Source organism: Akebia trifoliata, chromosome 4, assembly GCF_017979445.1.
Source record: "Akebia trifoliata isolate Shusen 1 chromosome 4, ASM1797944v1, whole genome shotgun sequence".
Lineage (NCBI taxonomy): Eukaryota > Viridiplantae > Streptophyta > Magnoliopsida > Ranunculales > Lardizabalaceae > Akebia > Akebia trifoliata.
In genome coordinates this window covers 22,133,958-22,159,018 of record NC_141378.1, presented here as the reverse complement: position 1 = coordinate 22,159,018, position 25,061 = coordinate 22,133,958, and the positions used below count along the sequence as shown (strand labels likewise).

The 25,061-nt window shown below is 35.8% G+C and overlaps 1 protein-coding gene across 1 annotated transcript; it reads left to right on the top strand.

Moving 5' to 3' along the window:
* Positions 1-4,002: 4,002 nt before the first annotated feature.
* On the top strand, positions 4,003-23,917 carry LOC147404489 (Acyl-CoA N-acyltransferases (NAT) superfamily protein). The gene is made up of 6 exons (XM_086440490.1): positions 4,003-4,160; positions 4,236-4,326; positions 20,895-21,027; positions 22,003-22,072; positions 23,410-23,470; positions 23,568-23,917. The coding sequence occupies exons 1-6, from the start codon at positions 4,083-4,085 to the stop codon at positions 23,657-23,659; spliced, it is 525 nt and encodes a 174-aa protein (XP_086296616.1). The 5' UTR covers positions 4,003-4,082; the 3' UTR covers positions 23,660-23,917.
* Positions 23,918-25,061: the final 1,144 nt, after the last annotated feature.

Here is a 25,061-nt window from a genome sequence, read left to right as displayed (position 1 = left end):
TTTTTTAAAATTGGTGGCATGCCCTTGGTCATCACTTGTAAATTGATAAAAAAAAAATATATCTAAAACCCGACGGTAAAGGACTTCAACCTTCTTAGAATATGATGATGATCACCAATCTTGTTTTTGGTACGGAGGAATGTCAAATCTAAGATATTTAGATATTTGAAGTATAATTTCAAAACTCAACTTGGATGTCCATCCAAGTCAAATCAACTTTAAAATTTGCGAGTTGACTCAAATAAAATTATATTAAATTTATAAATATTTAAAAATAATTTTTAATTAATAAAAAATAATTTGTGCTCCAAAATATTATTATATATAACCAAAAAAATCTTGGTCAGGATTTTTACATGACTTTGTGCATTTTCAACTTGACTCGATCAATTAGTTCAATTAAGTTTGGGCCGAGTTATTGCAAAATCCAATTGATTTCAACTAACCAAGTTTTATTCATCACTATCATCTCGATTGGATTTTTCAATGACTTGGCCCAAATTGGATGGGACCAACCTTAGTTCAATTCGATTTTCGGATGTCCTAAACATAATATCAAGACATTAATTATCAAATCTTACAGTTAAAAAACCCATGACTATCAATAATTTTAGTCAAAAGTCTTAATTTATAAATATAATATAATATTAATATCCCTATATTTTCAATTATCTACTTAATAACATGAGTGATTTTTCTAAAATTGAAACTCATTAGATGGTTAGGACCACTCAGATTGGTGGTTAAATTTGTTATAATACAGAAATAAATCAGTGAAAGGTCTTTTTTGTTATAATTAATTTTGTTTGTTAGATAAATAAATATATATCCTGAACCGAACCAAATTCATTATATATATATATATATATATAATGAATTTGATTCGGTTCTAGGATTCCCTGATCCGAACCAAATCAATTGATTTTTAAAATTGTAAATCGAAACTGAACCAATGAGCTAAAAAATTGAATCAAACCAATTCAAAATGCCTTAGTTTGATTCGATTCGGTTTGGTCTGATCCAATGTGCACCACTAATTCAATTAGACACATCAAGTTTTAAATATTCAAACCTATTTTTTTTAATAAATTTAATATATGTTTGAAAGGATATAAATATTTTAGATCTCACATCGATATACCTACGTAACAAAAATCAAGTTAATGATGATGGTGATCATCATCATTCTCATCATCTAAGAGGGTGAAAGAAAAAAAGAAGGGCTTTTTGGTTTGATTAGATCATTTTTATTAATCTATAGTAATGACCATAAATATTAAAACATAGGGGCATGTCAAATATTCACTAAAACATGGGGAGGGTCACCTCTAAACAAGCCACAATTTCTTTATATTTTTAAAGTTGTTTAGAGGGCAATTCAAGTATTTTTTATTTATTTATAAAAAATGCTCTAAAAAGTCCTTATAGACCACATCTCTCTGGATTTCATGGAAAACTGGGATCCATTTTTTTTACTTGGTCCAAATTTTGAAAATGGAATGCTACTAAACTCTCTTTGAACTCTCAAAATGAAAATTAAACCTTAACCGTGAAGATAACCTTTTTAAGGTGTTTTTATTTTATTAAGGTCATAGAATTTTGTCCTCTATATCTTTGTGGCATTGTATAATGTTTTTGGATGCCACAATGTGAGCTCAATGACCCTTAGTAAGATTTGAAATCTTACTAAGTTATTAAGATCAAACTTATCTGAAAAAATAAAATATAATAAAAAGAAACACATATGAACCAATTTAAATGAAAGAGTACAAAGAGATTTTTTGCAGGATTTTTCATGATGTGCTCAAATAGTTGAAAATGATTAATCTGTACATCATTGCCTGACATATTTATTTTTGAACCTCTGAGATTCATCTCCCTCTTACTCAACTCATCCCGATAGCCCAAGTTCATATCTTACAAGAATCCTGACAAATTGTTTGCTTGCCAGGCAAAAATTTTCCCTACAATCAAACACGTCCTAAGTGTTTGTGTATGTCGTTTTGTGATTGTAATATATATTATCCCAATATTATAATGTAAAATAATTATTATTAAAATAACTCTATCAACTCTATTCAAACGGTATTTTAAAATCATATCGGATTGGTGTTCCAACCCATTTGGATCAGTTTTTTTTAATAATAACTGTTAAGTTCAAATGGAATTGGAGATTTCTAAGAGTCGTACCATAGATTTTTTGAGGAATCAATGGTTTAATTGTTGGATCAAATTTGCCCATAGTTTTTGTTAGGGCTGGCAAAGAATTAGTTCGGTACCGAATCAATGCCCCTCCAGTACTGATCCAATCCGAACGGATTAATTAATATGTGAACCAAATCCAATCCATTTTATTTCATCTTTAATCCGAAACTCATCTGAACACATACCTTATTTTCAAATTATTAATGTTCAAAATTTTAAGTCATAAAATTTTAAAAAACCTACTTTCCTACTACAAATATAAAGACAAATCTAAAAGACTAAAACGTTTTATCTATGTGTATTTATATGAAATTAAGAATAATAATAAAAAATTATTGAAATATATTTGGATTGGATTGGGATACATCCGAATCCGATCCGAAATTATTTCAGATCTAAGATTTTCAATCCAAATCTGATCTGAAAATCGATTTTTTAATATTTTTTCGGATCGATTCGAACATCAAGTATATTTCAGATCATTGCCAACCCTAGTTCTTATGAACCATTATAATGACTTTGGGAGAGGAAGATACAAGTTGGTGATGGAGAAAGCTTGAAAAAGGAATAAGAGATAGATTAGCGGTGAACAAACATTCAAGCAAAAAATTTAGGAAAAATATCTTATAAAATTTGAAAAATGGCTTATAAATGTGAATCGGTTCAATCGGATTGAACCAGGATCAAATTGTGATAAGATCATTGTGACTATCTAGTCATTTGGTTTAGTTCTTAAAACATTAACTAATTTGGAAGGGTGTGAATCCTACGATTCAACTCGGTCACAACAATCCGAAATCGATTTTCTGGGTCAAGTTGGCTTTGCCCAACAAGAAGGGTTGTACATTCAAGTACATACGAAATCAGAACCAAGCCCTATAAGTTTGGGTTTGAGGTCGGGTAATGTTCTAATTGTTATACCCATACCCTATCTGAGCTTGATTTTTCATGTAATTTTCAGGTACGGGTTCGAATATACTTAAAACAAGATGAGTAACATCATAGAGAAAAGAAATGAGATTCAAACTATGCAAAATTGGTAGAGTTTGAGTTGAAGTTACTGTGAACAGAGGCGAAGAGGGTAGGAGTTTGAGTAACACCCATGGGAGTAGAATGCTTCTACATGTAAATAATTTTTAAAACTTTAAGATAGTTGCAATCACTATGGGGAGTATTTATGTAGAGTGAGGAGATGTGATACTTATGGGCATGATTGATGTATCTAGGAAGAGAGAGATTTGTGACAGAAAACAAATTTCAAATATATATATATATTTTAAAGGGTGCGTGCGGTTCAGCGGCCCTAAAATTTGTCAAACATTGTGTCAAATGTTTTTCAAAACATGGGTTAGAAACTTTGGAATAAGCTGATTTTTTGTGAGGATGATCTCTACGGTGAAGAGATCATCCTCTCTAAAAATCAGTTCATTTTGAAATTTTTTAATCCTAATTTACAAATTGAAGAATCGTAGACCGTCCAATTTTTATAAATCACTTTTGATGGAGTTGGAAGTTTTGGAATAGACTGATTTTTGGTGAGGATGATCTTCTCATCATATGGATCATCCTCACAAAAAATCAGCTCATTCCAAAATTTCAAACCCATGTTTTGAAAAATGTTTGGCAAACTTTAGGGCTGCTGAACCGCTCCCTTTTTAAAATTCCATTCTGGTTTAGGTATGGATTCGGTTTCGATTTTGGGTAGAAGTAGGTTTCGGTCCGGTTTTGAAGAGTTAAGACAGAACTCAAATCGGACCAATTCAGTTTCGGTTCGGGTTTCGGATATAAAATAAGGTTCAACCCTACGAACAATGGAATTAGGAATTAGTATCACTGAGAAGTGAGAACAGAGAACGAAACTGAGAAAAGCTGTCGCCATGACTACGATTAGAAGGTTTTGCTGCAACGATCTTCTCCGATTCGCCTCTGTAAATTTTGATCATCTCACCGAAACTGTAAGTCTCTCTCTCTCTCGATTGAATCTGAGATGGATATCTCTTATATTAACTAATCTAACCTAACTAGTGCAGTTCAACATGTCGTTCTACATGACTTACTTGGCGAGATGGCCTGATTACTTTCATGTTGCAGAAGGCCCTGGAAATCGAATCATGGGTTACAGTACGCCTCCCTTCTCCATCCAGCCTATTCCCCCAAATTCGTTATTATTATTTTTTTTTTCTTAATGGGGTGTTTCCTCTTTAATTTATACAAGATTTTGTATTATTATGGGTAGCAAGAAATTAAGATTGAGGGATTTTATATATGCGTTTAAACATGTTTTCATCTTCTTAACTTTGTGGGTTTGGCAACATGAATACTGCTATTCTGTCATGTAATTTTCTTTGTAGAAATATACAACTCCAGGGAATTCCCTTGCATGAGCTTGAAATAATAGATAATAATTTAAATAGTGGGTTTAGTGAAATTTTTTACATTGACTTTGGCCTAAACTAACTATTTCTATTTCATTTTATTTTGGGACTGGAAAGTCAATCAACATTCAACACTAGCAGATTTATGCAATTAGACATGTTCTTATCCGTATAGTGATGCCAATTGTTAGAATTGAGACTTGATTCACCGACGTTCCAATACCCAATGTTTGAGTGAAGTGCCCATGACCATGGATTAATACTAGGAGTCCATGTGAAATAATAGTAGCAAATAGAGTAAACAACCAACCACATTTGACACATAAACTTAACGTGGCTCACCAACATGGGCTCTGCGAATACCAATAGTCAAGAATTTCCACTAATCGTATAAAGTACATGAAGGTCTAGTTTCCCAAATGTCTAGAACCCTTTTGTTTGATTCCATACCTTCAATCAATCCCCATTTACCTAGAAATAACCACTTCACTTTCCTTTGGTATCTGGAATTTCTCTTCCATACTTAGATGATGCAAGATGGTAATGCCTGACCTAAATAATGAATCTGAGATCAAGAATAAATGACTAAAAGCATAAACTACCATTCATATAAAATGATAGAAAAACTGGTAGGAAATCAAATTCTAAGGCAATCACAATCCTGCAATGATGAATCTCTCTAGTCTTGAGAAAGGGATGTCAGGGAAATAGGTCTTCCTCTAGTTTAGGGTCCAAGTGAAGTCTCTTAATCCAGTTAAGGATTTCAAGATAAATTTAGGCCCAAGTGGTTATCCAAATATTTATTGAGGTTATGGAAAAAATCAATATGTGCAAAAATAATGATAATCAAATAAATCCCAACAATTTTTGAGATAAAACATTCATTTAAAATTGATGAGATAAGGTAAAAGGTTTGGAATGGGCAGGAATGGGCAGGGGTGAAATTTAGGAAAGTTGGGTGGTGGATTTTGATTTAGGGTTAAGGTATAGGTGAAGTTAGGGTTTTAGGAAGGGTTTGTAGGGTAGGGATAGGTTTCTGTAGGCTGGGCAGGGGTAGAAAGGGTGGGCTGATGTTTAGATGGGTTTCGGTTGGCTTGGGGCTGGTTTGGTTAGGGTAAGGAAGATAGTGGCAAGGCTAGAAAGGGGTTTAGATGGAATTAGAGGGGATGGATTCAGGTTTTAGTAAAGTTTAGGGTTGCTGAAATATATTCAACATGGTTTAAAAGAGGTGTGGGAGGGTGTGATTATGATTAGGATGGTCTAGTTAGGATTTTGGTAGGGTAGGGTAGGGATGTGCTGAAATCAATTTCAGCAGGGTTTAATGGGCTGGAAACTAGGGCTCGATCACACAAAAAAAAAAAGAAAAGAAAATAAAGTGAAGATGTTGGGGAGAATTTTGATCATACCTATAAATAAGAAGAGAAGATGTAGAAGAAGAATAAATAGAGGAAGATAACTACTTTGTAATCACTCCTAAGGTTCTTGGCATCACACCGCCCCCATCCAATCATTGGAGAATTTATCAAGAGAGATTTGTAATTTTTTTTAATATTTATTGTCTAGTAATAAAAAGCTATCATAGCAATGTTTAAATAAGTTTAAGAAACCCTATAACAAAAGAAGCAACAAATACCTTAACTACCTTCAAATCAAGTCAAACCACCATAACCCACTATGGGCTGGCCGAACCAGCGAAAACAATGCTGGTTACTCCCATGCACAAACCACTTAGAAATAAAAGAAAATACACTCTTGCGTCCACCACTTAATAAATGAAAATCATACAAATTCCGATTATTACATAACAATAAAACGACTAAACCTAGTAACACTGAACTATTGGTTATGATGTCCTCATATTTGGAGTTCCAAAGTCCACCCAATAATTACCTCTGGATTCTAGGGTGAATGTTAGATTTCAATTTGTCATCTTGTGAATCAAAAAGAAATGCGTTGTCTTGTAGAGAGGTTCAAGGAAACTTAGATTCCTTCATTGGTGTTTGATCGAAGAGGCTTGGGATGGGGACACTAAAGAGGTGTTTAGGTCATCAAATTTCGATTGAGGGAAAATATGACTCTTGATGTGATAGTCGTGTGCTATTAAGTAAGAGAAATTAGTGATGTAGTGAATGTGCTCTTTTTAGGTCCTAGTAGTGAAAAGGAATTGAATGAAGTCAAAGTTCCCTGTTTCCTTGATGTTTCTTGTATCCAAAACCTTTTGGCTAGTTATGGTAGCAACTTTGTTAAAATTTTCAACCAAACCCTAGGCGACATAGCTTGTCTCTTCCTACCCAAGTGTTTATGCATGAGCACACTTGCAGAAAAAGTTTTTCAAGTCTCACAATAAGAGCTTGGCAGGAATTTATATTAATTGATAAAGTGAATGGACATAAATGCCCTTACATAGAAACATAGAAATAAAAGAAAACTAATACTAATAAACTAAATTATTTCCAATACTCTCCCTTAAGGTGGGGCAAATATATCAATTAAACCCTACTTGACAAGACGAGATTGAATGACAGAAGGCCCAACAGATTTCGTAAGCATGTCAGCAAGTTGATCTGAAGAAGGTACGAAGATTGTATCTCTAGATTGAACTTTCCTTTTGAGAAAGTGAATATCAACTTCAATATGCTTAGTTCTTTTGTGAAGAATTGCGTCAGAAGCAAGCATGATATTAAACTTGTCACAAAATAAAGTAGAAGAACCAAAAATAGGAAATCCCAACTCTGTCAACAAAGATTGAAGCCAAATTAGCTCACATGTGCCAATGGCCATAACACGATACTCTTCTTCAGCAGAAAAGCGATCACATTATGTTTCTTATTTTTCCACGAGATAAGATTGTCACCATAAAAAGTACATAAATTATAAGTAGATCTCCTATTTGTAAGAGAACCAACATAATCAGCATCTGTAAAACAAGACAAATGCAGTTGAGCAGTGGAAGAGTAGAAAAGTCCAAGGACACGACTTCAAGTAGTTAAAAATACGATAAACGACATTAAGATATGAAGTACGCGGAATATGTATGAACTAACTGACCACACTAACCGCAAAGGACAAGTCCGGTCTAGTGTTAGTAAGATAAATCAGATGACTTACAAATCTTTGATAAGAAAAAGGATCCGATAAAAGATCACCAGAGTCAGCATGAAGATGATGATTCTGATCCATAGGGGAGTAAGCGGGACGGCAACCAAGCATCCCAGCATCCTGAAGAAGATCCAATTTATATTTATGCTGAGATAACGAAATACCACGACAAGAGCGGACTACTTCTATCTCCAAGAAGTACTTGAGTGGACTCAAGTACTTAACCTCAAAAACACGACCTAATAGTACTTTAATTTTGTCAATCTATTGTGCATCATCACCAGTCACAATAATATCATTCACATAAACCAATACAATGGTGCAATGACCATCCCCTCCTCGATGAATAAAGCATGTATGACCTGAGAGGCATCTAGAAAACTCCATAGATAAAATAACCTTAGAAAAACATTTAAATTAAACTTGCGGGGACTGCTTCAGGCTATATAGAGATTTAAGAAAGTGACATACCTTCCCAGAATACTCCCCTTGAAGACGAAACCCAGGAGGAGGGGGTCCTTATAAATAACTTCAGTCAAATTACTATTCAGAAAGGCGTTCTTCACATCGAGTTGGCGAAGTGGCCAGGAATGACGCACAACTAAAGAGATAAGAAGTCAAACAATGGAAAGTTTGGCAACCGGAGCAAACATGGTACCATAATCTTTTCCAAGAGTCCGTGTAACCCCTTAGCAACTAGGCGTGCCTTATACTGATCAAAAGTTCTATCGGCGATATATTTCATAATGGAGACCCATTTACAATCAACGATCCGCTCCCCAGATGGAAGGATAACGAGCTCTCAGGTATTATTTTTCTGCAAAACATCCATCTTAATAGTCATAGCTTTAGTCCACTGAGGATCTCGCAAAGCCTTTGATATAGACCGAGGAATGCGAATAGAATTAGTCGCTGCAAGGTAGGCCTGATAAGAAGAAGAAATACCATGATAGGAAACAAACTGAGCAATAGGATGATCAGTCATACATAACCGCTTACCTTTGCGAATGACAATATGCAAGTGAGAGTCAGAAATAGAAGGAATAAAGATAGGTATATATGTAGAGGTAGGAGAGAATATACCTGAATCCAAGGAGGAGGTTGGCAAAGGTGGATGAGGGTGAGGGCAACGAGTGTAGATTTTAAGCGTCGACAAAGATGGAGAAAAAACTGGAGAAGACAATACTATAGGAGATGGGTTTTGCAAAGTAGATGTGGCATGAAAATATGAAACATTTTCAAAGAAAGTAACATAAAAAAAGTGTATTACACTGTGAGAAATTGGATCATAACACTGATACCCTTTTGACATAGAGTAACTCAAGAAAACGCACCGAATAACTTTGTCATCCAATTTTGTGCGATTAAGAGTTCTGTCCTGGACAAATCACATGCACCCAAAGACTTAAGGTGTAATAGGGAAAAGTATGCTATCGGGTTGAAGGACATAAAGTGGCACTTGTCCCTCTAAGGTGTGACTCGGGATGCGATTAATGAGAAAAATCGCAGTGAGGACTGCTATATTCCAATATGCCTTAGGAACATGCATTCCTTGAAGAAGACATTGAACAATGTTCGCGAGGTGGCTATTCTTATGTTCTGCCACTCTGTTCTGCTCAGGAGTATAAGGACAAGTCAATTGGTGACCCATACCATGCTCATGAAGATGGGAGCGAATCCCATCAGATATATATTCCTCCCCATTTTCAGACCTAAGAGATTTAACAGTAATATTGTACTGAGTCTGAATCATTTTAAGAAATTAACAAAGATAGATTGCACCTCAGAACGAGAACACATCAGATAAATCCAACTATAGCGAGAATAACATCAATAAATGTAATATAATATCTATGACCAGTAAAAATACTAACAGGGGAAGGTCCCTATACATCAGAGTGAACTAAATAAACATTGCATTAAATTGATGCATATGAGGAATATATGAAGTACGTGTGTGTTAAGAAAGTTCACACACAGAGCATTGAAATTTGTGTTCATTACAAGAATTTTTTAAAGTAGGAAATAAATAACATTAGTGTTGAAAATTAGCATGTCCTAAGCAAGCATGCCACAAATCTAAAGACAAAAGAAAAAGTATGGCTCCCAAAGAGTGGAAGCACAGAAGTCGGAACAATAGTAGGCTGAGATCCAAACAAGTATAGTTCATCCCTCCTAGCCCTTGCTAAAAATCCTTCTCGAAGTCAAGTCCTAAAAAATACAGTGAGTAGAAAAAAAAAATACGGAGCAATTTATAGATTTGTTAATACTACTAACAGACAAAAGATTAAGAGATAGGTGAGGAACATGAATCACAGAATCAAGGGAAAAACTAGAGGATGGGGGGATGGTACTCTTGTTGGCGAACCTCCCTATGAATAGTAGGAAAAGTAGAAGACGTAAAATGGCTAGACTTACCATTATGTGATCAAAGGCACCAAAGTTAATTATCCATGTCAGGGGAGCAGAACCAGATTGAGTGACATGAAATGCAAAGGATGTACCTGGAGGCATGGTAATTGAGGCCACAGTCGAAGATGAGCGAGTATGAGCATGGATCTGATCTTGTACAATAGTGGCAATCTAGTTTTGAAGCTGTTGTAAATCAATAGTACCAAGGGAAGCAAGAGATTCAGTAGGAGGAATTGGTGATGAATCCACAGTGGTAGCATGGGGAGCAGAATGTCCCAAAGTAGGAGTGACAGGAGATCGTAACAGATGGGGATAGAGCTGAAAACATTGAGCCTTCTCATGGTCGCAAACTTTCTCACAATGACTGCAAATAAGACTACAATCTTGACCACGACCACCCCTCCCGGCCACGATTCCTAGAACCCTGAGTACGAGAGTCAGAAAAAGCCGAATTGGTTGTTAGAGTTATCTAATCTGTTGTTGGAGTAGAAAGAATACTGGGTGCCTGAGTCTGAGAATGAACTATATGACGATGACGCTCATCACCATCAATAGTCGCAAAGATCTCAAATACGGACGGTAAAGGAGAGGTGTTAAGAATCTGGGTCCGTAGTGCCTCAAATTCAGAACGTAACCCCATAAGGAACTGGTAAGTTTGATGGTCTAAACTACATACCCGGTTGCCTCCGCTGAAAATTTGGCCATAGTCTCATAATGAGAGAGCTTCTCCCATCGAGACTGAAGAAACCCAAAATAATTCGTCACACTCTGTGTCCCCTGAGTAGCTTGGGCAATATCTCGATAAAGCTCATATATCCTCAAATCATTCTTAGCATGAGCGTAGGTCTGAATGAGAGCTAACTACAAAGATGAAATGGTCTCATGGTACATAAACATAGTATAGATGCGTTGCTCCATGGAATTAAACAACCATCCAAGAATAGTGCAATTGTCGATCTCCCATTGTTCAAATTTGGGATCAGTCGTGGGTGGCTTACTAATAGTGCCCAAAAGCCATCCAAAATTTTCACGACTGTCCAAGTAGAGTCTCAGAGACCGAGATCAAGACTGGAAATTGCGACCGTCCAAGAGAGCAGTCGTAATATGTTGGGGCCGAAGAGTTGTGCCCAAAAGAAATGTGAGATTCCTTGTTCTCTTGATTTGATGCCATAGCTCTCAAGGCAAAGATATAAAAGAAAGGCAGAATAAGAATCAAAGGTAGGAAGGCTCCAAGAGATTACGAGAATTCTGGAGAAAAGAGAAAGAAAAAAGAGGAGATCGAGACACTCACAACAACCTCACAGAGAGAGGTTTTTTGTAAACTCGAAGAACAAAGTATAAGGCTGAATATTTGGCTTGAAGGGAGGTCTTGCACAAACCTAAATCCAATGTGCAATCATCGGGGGGGGGGGGGGGGGGGGGGAGACAACACTATTCCAATCACAAAAAAATACCACAGATCAGCCCACAACATTCCATTGTAACCAGTAGCCGAATGACAACAACAGCCAGTGCGAAGCCCTACATTGCTACAACTAAGTCACAGATGCCTAATGGCAGCAACAACCAAGTTGCGTTCTACACAACAGCCTAGTTTCAGCCCAAAACATTCCACTGGAACCAGTACCTATTGGCAGTAGCAGTCAATTCGTAACCCTACACAGCAGCAGCTAATGGCAGCAGCAGCCAAGTCGCAACCCTACACAACAACAGCCAAGTCACAGCAGCCCCATAACAGACTTATCACAACATGCGATTAGGAATCTAGGACCAAAAGAGAATCAAAAAAGAAAAAGACCCCCACGAAGGGGATACAGTCACATGAAAACCTACTGCTAGGTTTGGTTGTAAGATCTAAAGAATGGGAGGGAGAAGAGAGAAGAAAAAGGGTGACGATGGAAGTGGAGATTCAATAGCCCAAGAACAAAGGGAGAAAAAAAAATCGATGGGTTCTTTCCTGCTTTGATACCAAGAAGAATTGCAGAAAAAGTTTGTCAAGTCTCATAATGACAGTTTTGCAGGAATTTATATTAACTGATAAAGTGAATGGACGTAATTGCCCTTACACAGAAACATAAAAATAAAAGAAATCTAATACTGAACTAAATTATTTCCAATAAGCACAATATCCAAACATAAATGAATTGTTGAAGATTATGCAAAAGCTGTCATCCTAAGATGACATGTTTCACATTGAGATACAAGTAAGGATCCTGATTCACATGCCATGTCCCTTAATCAATTGAATTGGAGATTGAAAAATCATACTCCTGTATCGATTTCTCGTAAGATGGCACGAGATCATCCCGACAGAAAGTGAATACGCCTTTGACTAGTAGTCGATTCAACAACCCAACTCACAAATCCTCAAAATTGGGGATGGTGGTTGAGTAGACTTCAAGAAAAAGAGGGACTAATAAAAATATCACACATGCTTTGATTCTAACTTAGAATAGACTTATCTTAGAATGCATGATAAGAAGAAATGTATGAAGTGGACAATGCTAGAAAGAAATCCAGAACACGGGGCCATGACGCGAGTAATCATGACCTATCAGTGGAAGATTGCTTCCTTAGGTCAAAAACATTGATGGTCAGGTAGCTAAGCCCACTATAAAAGGGACACTAAAGGAGAAAGGTACACACCTTCTCCCAAATCCACCCTATTACTTTGTCATATATTGACTTGACCATTGGAGTGAAAACACAAGTGCATCACCAATGAACAAGGAGAAGATTGGATATCACCATTTTTCCCTACAAGAGCTATAGAAAAGGTCACCTACTAATGATATCAAAAGATGAAAATTGATCTCCATTGTACTTGCAATAATACTTGTGAACTTTGCATATACTTTGGATCTAGTTATGCAAACTGTGAAGAATGTTATTGTGAATACCAAAAATACTCCCATGTAATGTGCATCCCAAGGAATCACTTCGACCTTTCTTCTACAACCACATGAATTAAATAAGTTGTAGGAGGTATTGTTCATAGGCTACTACCCATTACACCATAACATTAACCATTAGATGTGGCTTAAGTTATGGTTACACAATACCCATTACACCATAACATTAACCATTAGATGTGGCTTAAGTTATGGTTACACAATACCCCCTTTTCATGAATCATCATTGCATGCAATCATAGTGACAATTTTTCAAATGTTATTTTATCCTTTAATATATGAAATTGATATTTATAATTTTAGAATTAATAAATTTTATTTATTTATTTATAATTTATTTTTGATGTTTTTCCGAATTTTGTCATTTTTTTTTTTCCAAAGTTTGTCCTACCCGAATTATTCTTGATCCTTGACTTTGTCACTATGCATGCTAGAGAAGGATGATGTGCGAGAAGGTATTAATACACTTGTTAACCATTGTCCAATGCTTGTCATTTGTAGTTCATGCATTGCTTTTTCAATTAAGGTAGGAAAGTGATGAATAGGGGATGAGGGTGATTGATTATAGAAAAATAAGGACCTACTTGGCTGGTTATGTAGCTCCTAACATGCGGAGATGTATAGAGGTAGAAAAGTATGGGAGAGAATAATGTTTATGCAAGGTGGGAAAGGGACAAAGAAGTGGAGGGGGGTGAGTGATCATAGAAGAAAAATGTGGACTTTGCTTGACTGATCATGAAAGCTCATAAGAAGAGAATTTTTGTAAGAGTTAGAAACTATGGGACATAAACATGTTTAGAAAATCCCACTATGAATCTATTCTCATTTGACTTTAGTGCATTTTTTGCCAGATCACTATGATCCTCGAATTAGTTGTTAGACTCGATTCCATCGTCGTTTTATATCCAAATGACATTCAATTGATGCTAGCCTTTTTTTATTTAATTGTGATAGATGACGGCAATCCATAGATTAGCCTTCAGAGACAATTCTGTCGTTCTACATCCATTTGGTATATGCTCGCCAATAACGTATCATTGTTGTGACAAATTGTGGCGATTTGTGGATTAGCCATCAAAGTCAATTCCATTATTGCTCTACATCTAGTTATTTCCGATTGTCACTAGGTTTTTACAATTGTGATTATCATGACTAGATCTTATTGTTTTTCAAAGGAGAAAAAGGGGCTACATCATAGCGTGCTCTAGGACCTTGTGAGATGCATCAAGACTATTTATCTAGCTTGGTCAAATGGCCTTGATACACCTAAATTTATATCATCTCTAAGTACAATTAAATTATCAAATACATTACAATCATATTTATTTAAAGGGTGTACACGGATTTCTTCTTGACCAATCTACAACCATTGATTGAGACTCACTTTTGATCTTCTGTTGTCGACTAGGTCTTTCCCCAACCTAAGAAGAGGAATCGGCCGAGGTGAATGCTCGCTATCTCGAATGAAACTCTTTATAATATGGATGTGGATGAAGAAGATCATGCCCCATTCTTTGACAATTACAACATCTAGGAGGGACACATTCTTCGACGTCATCAATCAACCCCCTTTTCAAATAGGGATGGCCTTGGTGGTAGCAATCCACAAATTGCCATGATTTTTTTATAAGTAAAATAAATTTTATTATTGAAAAAAGGGATGTCATGGTGACCAACCCAGTGAAATGCAAAGAAATATAGACACTTGGCACAACCTATCCTAGCTCCAAATTACAGATTACATCCCATTTAACAAGAAAATTTTCAAAGAACACTCCCTTAAAACTCATTAAAAAGTTTTGCCCCAAAATAAAGAAGCCCCAACACAGAAAGGATGATGTCATGAGAAGATTGCTCTCCATTCTCAAATGCCCGCCTAGAAGTGGATCTGATTTGTTTGGAGGATGATGATGCTTGCGTTTGGGAAGGGCTCTAAGGATGGCAAGTTCTCAATGGCTTTGATGTACCATGCTAATCTCTCAAACTCTACCTCAGTGATTCATGGTTAGTTTGTGTGTGGGTGGTAAGGTCCCTTCTAAAGTAGCATTCTTTGTTTGGGTTTTTTTTGTGGTGGTTTTTTGGAGAGGTTAACCAAATTTGATCAAATCACTAAGAAAGGGTGCTACTATCCAATTTTCTGTTGTTTGTGCAAGGAGGATGGGCAATCTGAATTGTTCCATGACACATTCTATTTAGCTCACTTTCTTGCGTTTTTTGGTTTGGAAGGTTGTCTTCCCATATCGGTTCATGTGCTGTTCAAGTCTTGGCTTTATTGTGAGTCCACTACCTATCATGATCTCCAACCCAATCTTGGAAGACAAATCTTTGGGAATGCATGATGAAAGTATCAGGGACTTTAAATTAGGCAACTTCAGGACACATATGATGGAGATCAATGCATTACCAATTTTCTTATCATATTTGGTCTCATTTCTTAGTCTCTGTTTGGGTTGGATGATTTCTTCCCTTCTTCGGTTCGAAGCTTATTCAAACATTGGTTGGTTTGGGGCTATGCTTTCTCTAAGACTAAGCGTATTTTGTGGGGTTTGATTCCTTTTGCCATTTGTTGGAGCTTGTGGAAGGAAAAAATGCTTGTGTGTTTGACGGTAAAGAAAGCTTTATTTAGGAAGTGGTCTTGATTATATTGCTTTGTTGTTTTTGGTGTTAACTTTACAAGGAATTTAGGGGAATTTTTGAAGTTTTTCTTGTGAGATGGGAGAGGGTTTGCAATCTTGATGTAGGATAGATCTATGTATTAGGTGGTTTTTGTTTTCTTGTTTGTATTTACCGGGTTGGTTACCTCGGCCTCACTTCCGATAAAATTGATCTTTGCCTATAAAAAAAAGGTTGCTAAGTTTTTGAGCTTGTGCTACCTCAAGATGCACCTACTAGAAGGGTTGCCTTATACAATGACACAAATCTATTGGATTGGCCACGTTGAGTTTTGCATGTTTGAGAAGATAAAAATGTGTCTTTTACCATTTCCTCTTGATGCACTTGTGTGATGCCCCAAAATTCGAACCTTGATCGGACTTACAACCTAATTCAAGATCTTGATTTAGGGGTATGAAAAGAATTAAGAACCATTAGTTAATATCAACTAAAGTTTAAGAAAAGAAATGAATAAATAAGTAAATAAATAGTAATGCTCATCAATAAAAGGAGTATTAATTTGGAACCCATCAATTCATCAAGAGTTGCAACACTTAATTGGGTACTTATTACATTCCAATCCAAAAAAAATATCAACTCCAAGTTTAAAGTCTAATGAGATCAAATTACTAAATAATAAAAATCAATAATTGGGTCCTCTGATGACTTTGGATCTCCATCGTCAAATCGTGTCCTCAATGCTTATCTATCTGAAATGTTTATTCGATAGAGTCGGTGAGCTATTAAAGCTCATAGGAAAACCAACACTACACTAACATCTATGCATACATATCTACAAAAAAAAAAGAAATATACAATCATGCTACTGTCAAGTATTCAAGTCATTAAAACATGATCAAATGCATGCAAAGATAGCCTACTTTCCCATCGACTTGGTTATAACTATCATCATCGATTTTTCCAATAGCTCGGTCAAACTTTCTGTTCCAAAACGTGAAACCTTCATCTAGGGCTTTTGGATCTTTCACCCAAGGACCTGTGTCTTGACTTGCTCATTTCATCATACCCAAACATGGATGTGTTTGTGAAATTTCACATTCATTTTCATAAAAAACTAGATTCGACATTCCATAATATTATTCAACAGAAACATTATCATAGGAATTTTTTAAAAAAAAAACTACCAAACATTCTTTATCCTGCATCATAGATAGTCACATGTGTAGATATATTGTCATGTTATATACATAATTTTATTTACTACGTAAATATAAATATATATGTGTAGTGAGATCCGATTTGTTCTTCCACGTTTCTTGCGTTTTCTCGATTTTTTATTTATTCTGCCAATCAAACATGCTACGAGTGAAGTCTAACTTGTTGAAGATTTTCACTAGTCTACAATTTCTCTCTTAAATCAAAATCCCAACTCTAAATAAAGTTTTTCTAATAAAAATTAAAATTTGAAAACCCTTTTTTAACTCAAATCGTGGATAAGAATCTTTAACGAAACACTCTGTAACTATTTGATTTGACTAATACTTCTCCGAGATATCTATATTCTCCTTTTTCTTATTGTACGTAGAGGTTTTTTATTTTTTTCTCAAATTGTAAACTGTGGATTTTTTTATTTAAGGGCTAAAATTTAAGTGGGAGGCTTTTTAATCAATTCTAACTTTTCCCCCAAAATCTCCCATGCATGTGAATTTTATCTCTTCAACGATTTTGCTTGGTTTCAAAGATCTTTTGATCTCCCTAAAATTATTCCCACTCTTACATAGGTACATCCTCTCCAAGAATTATCAATTTTTTTTTTCTAGCTCGTCCTCTTAGACTTAACTAATTGCTCTAAAATTTCAAGAATTTACATATTCATTCCACCAACAATTAAATGTAAAACAAATGCCCAAAAATACCCTTGATTTTGATATTAACTTCTTGGATTTGGTCCCATTGAACTCTTATGGGCCTTCACTCTAGTCCAAAACTCTTTGAGTGAGTTAAGTAGGTTCTATATCCAAGAGATTGTGAAGTTACATGGGGTACGGCTATTGATTGTATCTGATAGAGATTCTCGTTTTATGTTGCAGTTTTGGAAAGACTTGCAAAGTGCTTTGGAAACATAGTTTAGTTTTAACATCATATTTCATCCATGAATTGATGGACAATCTAAAAGGGTGATCTAGATCTTTGAAGGTATGTTACAAGCATGCACATTAGACTTCAAGGGAAGTTGGAGTGAACATCTTTCAATCAAGCATTGGAATGACACCGTATGGAACATTATAGGGGAGGCCTTGTAGATCACCTATTTGTTGGGTGGATGTTGGGGAACGCACTATCCTTGTACCAGAAGTGATTTAAAAGACTATCAGAGAAAATTTTCCTTATTCAAGATTATCTGATCACAACCAAAGTTGTCAGAAGAGCTATGTAGATCATTGTCGGAAACTATTAGAATTTGAAGTGGGAGATCACATGTTTCTTTGAGTAACTCCTTGTAAAAGGGTACTTCAGTTTTGGAGGAAAGGAAAGTTGGCATAAAGATTCATTGGACTGTTCGAAATTCTCAAAAGAGTAGTAGTAGTTGTGTACATTTTGGAACAGAGAGTTTGACCGAACTGTTGGGAAAATTGGTGATGATACTTATGGACATGCTGGTGTGAAAGTTAACTATCATTGCTTGTATTTGATTATTCTGGAATGACTTGAATACCTGACAATAACATGATTGTTTACTTCCTTTTATTTGTATGAATGTATGCATAGATGTTTGTGTAACATTGATTTTCTTGCGAGCTTTAGCTCATTGACTTTGTCGGATAAACATTTCATATAACTGAGCATCAAGGACATAATTCAATGATGGTGATTCAGAGGACCCAGTTATTGATTTTTCTTATTTAGTTATTTGATCTCGTTAGACTTTAAACTTTGAGTTGATTTTTTTTTCTTTCTAATTTGGGATTGAATGTAATAAGTACCCAGTTAGGTGTTGCTACTCTTAATGAATTGATGATTCCAAGTTAGAATTCCCCTTATTGATAGCAAAATCATTTATTTACTTATTTATTCATTTTTCGTGATTTTAATTGATATTAGCCAATGGTTTGTATTTCTTTTCATACCCCTAAATCAGGTTCTTGAGCTGGTCCATGGGTTGGATCAAGGTTCGAATTTTGGGTTGTTACAACTTATTATTTGAGTTTTTTGAACACAAAATCTATTGCTGATGGCAACTTAAGACTATGGAGCCAAGTCCAGGAATAATTCTCCCTAGCAACGAACAATTATTGGCCAAACTCAATGAAAATTTTCTTTAAGTGGGGGATTACTTCCATTTGTGAGTCAACGAGGTTCATTTGGAAAAGAAGATATCTCTCAGAGGGGCATTTTCTTTGTTTGATGGAAATTTTTTGGGGAGTAATTGTAATGGGGTACTCTCGGCGGGGGGGGGGGGGGGGGGGGGGGGGGGGTTGTTATCAACAAAGCCTTATTCCAAAAATTTGGCGTGAATCGTTTTTCCTCTCGTTTGGGAGTTCTAAATATGAGAGAACTTGTTGATTTGTGAGAAGAGTCTTGAGCTCACCCAGGGGCGGAGCTAGGATTTTCTTGTGGTGGGGGCAAACTATGGTTAGTTGTATAGTTGAAGAACTTGAAGATGAATGATATTAGGGAGAAATTCAGAGGTTTTTGGTTTAGAAGTTGAAGAAAAGGATATTTAAGTCATTTCCAATTAGTATATGAGAAGGCTCAGTCAAAGGACAATGTCATCAACAAAAAATTGAAGGGGGGGGGGGGGGGGGGGGCAAAAATTGGAGGGAGGTGAGGGTGTGGGGGCAAATGGGGAGAGGTGAGGAAGTGGGGACAAATGGGGCATATAATTAGTTGAAAATATTGGGGTGTCTCAAAGTTCTATGGGGGTAATTGTCCCTACCACCTCCGCCCTTGAACTCACCACCCTTTCTTCGTGATTCTCTATGTGGTGTAGGACATCTAATTCTAGTTAGAGTTTTAAGTAGTTTATAATTCTAGTAGGATATGTTTCTATTTTCTAGTTCTAGTATTATTTCTATTTTATTATTTAGATACTATTTTTATCTAATTTTGTTTTTATTCTTTAGGCTATTATTAGAAGTGTTTTTAGGACGTCCAAATTGAGTTAATAAGTTTAGAAAGTTGATATTATATCCTATATAGATTAGAAAGTTACTTTTTAATATTTTAGAAGGTTTCTAAGTTGTTATGATGAAGTTATTTATATAAGGAGCTTCAAAAACGAAATTCAATCAATTAAAACATAACAATTAATATTTCTTTTTATCTCTTAGTTACTTTCTAGTTCGTTGCTTTATCTTCTTCAAGCTATTGCCTATTTATCAAACGAATCTATTGATTCAAATTGATTTTGTGTGTTTCATTGAACACAATCTCTAAATTCCTTTCGAATCTATTGATTCACTCTCTTTTGCTACGTTACTGTGCGAGGGCTACTATTCATCTCTTGTTTTACCTCGTTGACTTGCCTACATGAGTTTCATCCATACTCTCTTATTAAGCATTATCTTCATCGATGAATCATGTATCACTTCTTGTTCGCTGTCTTCTTCTATCCTTTATTTTCTCCGCTTTTTTTTAATTGTTTGGACTATTTTAGGATTTAAATTGTAACTGGACGTTCCGCTGCATCAAATTTCTTTCATCCTGCTTTCCTGGATCCATTGAGTTGCCTAGGTGCAATTGTGATCATTTGCAATGTTGCTTAGAAATTGCTGCATCGCCCAATGTGATTAAGATACTTGACTACATTCTGCGATCAATGTATAGGTTGAGTGAAAACCGTTGACTTGGCTACATTGCTTGATCAAAACTTTCCTCCATCAATCTCATATAGGAATTTCTTTTTCTCGTTCTTTTTATTTTTATTTTTTCCCTAGCAGCTATGGGTTTGCATGAGTTCCCACATTCAACCTTTTTGTTCCTCATACATCTTCATTTTAGTAATTTCCCTTTCAATTGATAAAAGTAGTGATTCTATCCCCCAAGGTTTGTGAGATGGCCAAGACCACACCTCAAGACAAGGAGGTCTAAGAAACCCGGATGTTCCAAAAAAATAAAAGTAGTGATTCTGCTTCATGTAAGATAGATACTTATTTAGTCCTTTACTTCTTTGATGATCTCTCGTCTGCTTATAAAAAAAATTCTTCCTTGAGTTTTGGCTGTCATTCTTATACCTTTTTCATCACCTGTGCCTAACACAATTTGGTGCATTTTGTAGTTATGGGAAAAGTTGAAGGACAAGGTGAGTCTTGGCATGGCCATGTAACTGCAGTAACTGTTGCTCCAGAGTACAGGAGACAGCAACTAGCCAAGAAACTAATGAACATGCTGGAGGATATCAGTGACAAGATGTAAGCCTGATTTATGGTGAATATTTAATAAAGTTCTTCTACTAGTTGTCGTGGATCTTATGGTGCAAGCATTTTATGACTGAGGTTTCCTTTAGTGATTGGATGAATCAAATTTGTGGTATGATAATGAGATATAGCAACCTTGATTGATTTATGAGAAACCATACTCAGATAGGAGGCCCAATAATCTTTAGAACGGCTAATGAATTAAAATGTGTGATCTGATTATGGTACACTAGAAGGTGGCATGTGCAAAGGCACATGTCTCTGTTGGGTTTATTTGTAATTTAAGCTATTAATTAAAGGTTGATTTTGAAGATTACATATAAAAAAAAGGATATTTTTAGAATTTTGAAAACTAACCAAAGTGATTTTAAGGATGTGGGGTTGCAATTTTCTTGGTTTTTGACCAAAATGATCCTAGTTATATTAAGTTAAAATGTTAAGGTGGGGGTCTTTTTGGAATCCAAATTTTGGTGTCGAACCACTTCGACTTCTACTCTCAGTATAATAGAAAAGATAGAACCCTTCATTAATCTTCAAAATGGATGATGCAGCATCTTGCTCTTCTGCCAATTTTTTTTTTTTCAAAGAATTGTTCAAGATGTGCCCCAAGTTTGCGAAGAACCACTACTTAGAATGGTCTAAAGAACTAGATGTTGGGATAGGATCGGAGCTGTGTCATTGTTACGTGGGTTAAGGGGAGGGGTTTTTACGATCAATTTGACTCACCTATGCAAAATTTGATGTCTTAGATGTACAAGAATGACAATTTATTTCCGGCTGCATCTTGTTGAAAATTTTAGTTTGGCATCTTGACCAAAGTGATACAAGTGTAACTACCATGCAGTTCTATAATAACATCCATGTTAGGTCTTGTTTTTTTGTGGAAGGTAAGTTGGGTTGGGTCTTGTTTAGATGTTTCAACGTCGATGCTTTTTTGCTTCGGACTCTGAGAAAATCCTTCTTTGGCAGTGATAAGGCTTTTTTTGTGGACCTTTTTGTAAGAGCATCCAACACACCTGCCATAAAGATGTATGAAAAGGTCTGCTTCTCTAACTTTCATTTCAATTGGAAGTGTTTTCTTGTTGTACTAACACTCTACTATGAGCAACTCTTGTATGTAAACCATCTTGCTACAGTTATCACCTGTGCTCTTTCTGAACCATCAGGAATGCTCAATCCATGGTCATTCGATGATCTTGACTACCCACTATATATATATATATATAGGGTTAGGATCCCTGGACTCATGAAGAATGACTCGTGGAAAAAACACATGATCCTAACTGTTCAAACATCAAATCCAATGATTGAGATTTATCATCGGGATAAGCCTCTCTGAGATACCAGTGATCAAGATATGCATAAATCTTAATTATTGGATTTTATATCTAAGTGGTCGGGATCATGTGTTTTCTCATGAGTCAAGGGATCCTCACCCATATATATATATATATGGTCAGGCTCAACAGCCAACATTTTGTCCTATATGGGTTAGAAGTTTTGGAATGGGCTGATTTTTTGTGAGGATGATCTCTATGGTGAGGAGACCATTTTTACAAAAAATCAGCCCATTCTGAAACCTCTAACCCTATCAAAAGTTTTACAACAGTGGTCAATCTCCTCCTATCCCCAAACGCATCCAGTGGCCCTATTTGAGAAAGAAAAACCAACGTTAGTCATGTCAGATAGGCTTTCTCATGAGAAAGGATTCCATCGCCTAAACGGCTCTATTTGGGTACGTCCTTTAACGGCCGAGCCCGAACAGCAACGGGAGAGGAAGGCTCCATGTCCATGAGGTCTCGAGCCGCTTCTCTTTCACTCAATTACATCGACCCTCATATTACATTCAGCCTCATATTACATTGACCCTTGCTTTTTTGAAAATTAAAGGGTCCACAATTCTTCAACTTGTAAACCACTTTCGATGGCTTTAGAAGTTTCAGAATGGGCTGATTTTTAGTGAGGATGATGATCTCTATTGTAACTTCTAACCCATATAGGGCAAAACATTGGCTACCAACGTTGTTTTCTTAATTGGCTGTTGAACCTGACCTTATATATATAGATCATGGCTGAGTTAAAAGATTAGGAAAGATAAAATTAGAAACGTATGTTTGGGAAAATGTAGTAGTAGTTCCAATAGATAATAAACTTAGAGAAAATCAGGAATACCCAAAGGAATGTGAATGGAGACAAGCAGATATGAACTCATTTTCGATGATATACGACTTGGCTTTGGACAAAGTAGAATCGATTCGTTTAGTCGACCCCAAATATTTGGGATAGGGCTATGTTTGTTGTTGCATTGACCATGGCTCTGTATTAGAAAGGCTAATGGTTTAACTTGGGGTTTATAATTTATTGTTCTCTGCTCAGCTTGGTTATATAATCTATAGACGGGTTTTGCGATATTACTCTGGAGAAGAAGATGGGTTAGGTGAGTTCTAGACTATCTTCATAATAGTCTTTAAAGAGTTCTCATTTCACCAGTATAAGTTATGCTATCTCACCCTTTTTGTGGGTCTCATTTCCAGATATGAGAAAAGCGCTCTCACGGGATGTCGAGAAAAAGTCTGTAATCCCTCTTAAAAGACCTGTTACTCCTGATGAATTGGAGTACGACTAAGTGTGCTTTTTCAGGTATCTCTGTTAACTACATATGGTTGAAATACCTGTGTATGGGAGTAAGAGCAGCTTCATATGTTGCATTGCATGCTCTCTCATTGATGATCACATGTACGGTTATGAACTAATGATGTTTCATATAAAAAGAAGGTGTGGGTAACTATTTAAGAAACTATATGTTCTTCTCCGAATTTATTTTTACCGAAAGGTTTGTGACTGCAAATCTATCTTAAGTTATGAATTGTGTAATCATTGCTCACCCTTTCACATGTCCATTGAATTGTGATTGTGAAGAACCTACTCTCCATATCACTTGGTTTCTCTATTTGATCCTACATCAGTACATCAACATTCTTTATAATTCCCCATTAACGAATTTGTTTATAATGCGTCAAATAAGGACACCAACACTACCATTTATGGGAAAAAAAAAGACTTGCTGCTTTATTTATTTATTTATTTTATTTTGATTCAGTGAATCATTGAAGATGAAGAATAAAAGAAGAGAGGTAAGGGTGTGTTGCTTCTAATATCTTCTTCGTGCATTTGTGTGCATGTTTAGTAGAAGAAAATGAGACATCTTCTGTGTATTGTAAATGCCCCATCGAAGAAGATAATGAAAATATGGGGTGTGGGTTAATAAGAAAAAAGAACATTTATTCCCTTTGGCCCTTCCTTTACACCTGAATCATGTGGAAATATTTCCTCTCCATTGTAACTTAACCCCCTTCTAATTCATCAAGGTTCATTGTAGGCAAAACTCTTGGGTAATGGGGAACAAACAACTCTTTTTTCCCCAGTGAGATGAGTTTATAGCGAAATGCGATTCAAGTTGCTGACCCTATATTTGGGTTGAGGTACTGATGATGATTGATCTCTACAAACACTCAGCCAAAACTCCCCCTCTCCAGACCCATTGGAAAAAGCTTTGGTGTTGGTGGTGCACTTCAAAGAATTGAAGGAACCTCTCATTTTCATGGCATTCCGTATTTTGGTGAATGTTTGGTTTACTCTTTATGTTTTCAAATTCATAAGCCCTTGGGCTTCGGTCTTCTCTTATAAAATAATGAAAAATTACATCAGAACTCATAATTGGAGGAACTGTATATCCTTACTTGTGGCCCTTGAACATTTTGGTGAATATTTGAGATGCCTTTATTTTCAATATATGACATGCCCCTTGACCTTGGTCTTCTCTCTTGGATTATAAAAAATGACCTAAAAATTCCTTAATCTTTCTTCTAAAATCACTCATCTTCAAACTCTTTGCCCTCAATCTTCTCTTAAGAGATTAATGGAAAATGATCTAAATGACTTGAAAACCCTTGAATTTTCTTCTCGATACATGTTGTCTTCAACCAGTAGGATAAGAGGATATTGACAATTTGGTATTGAAGTCTTTT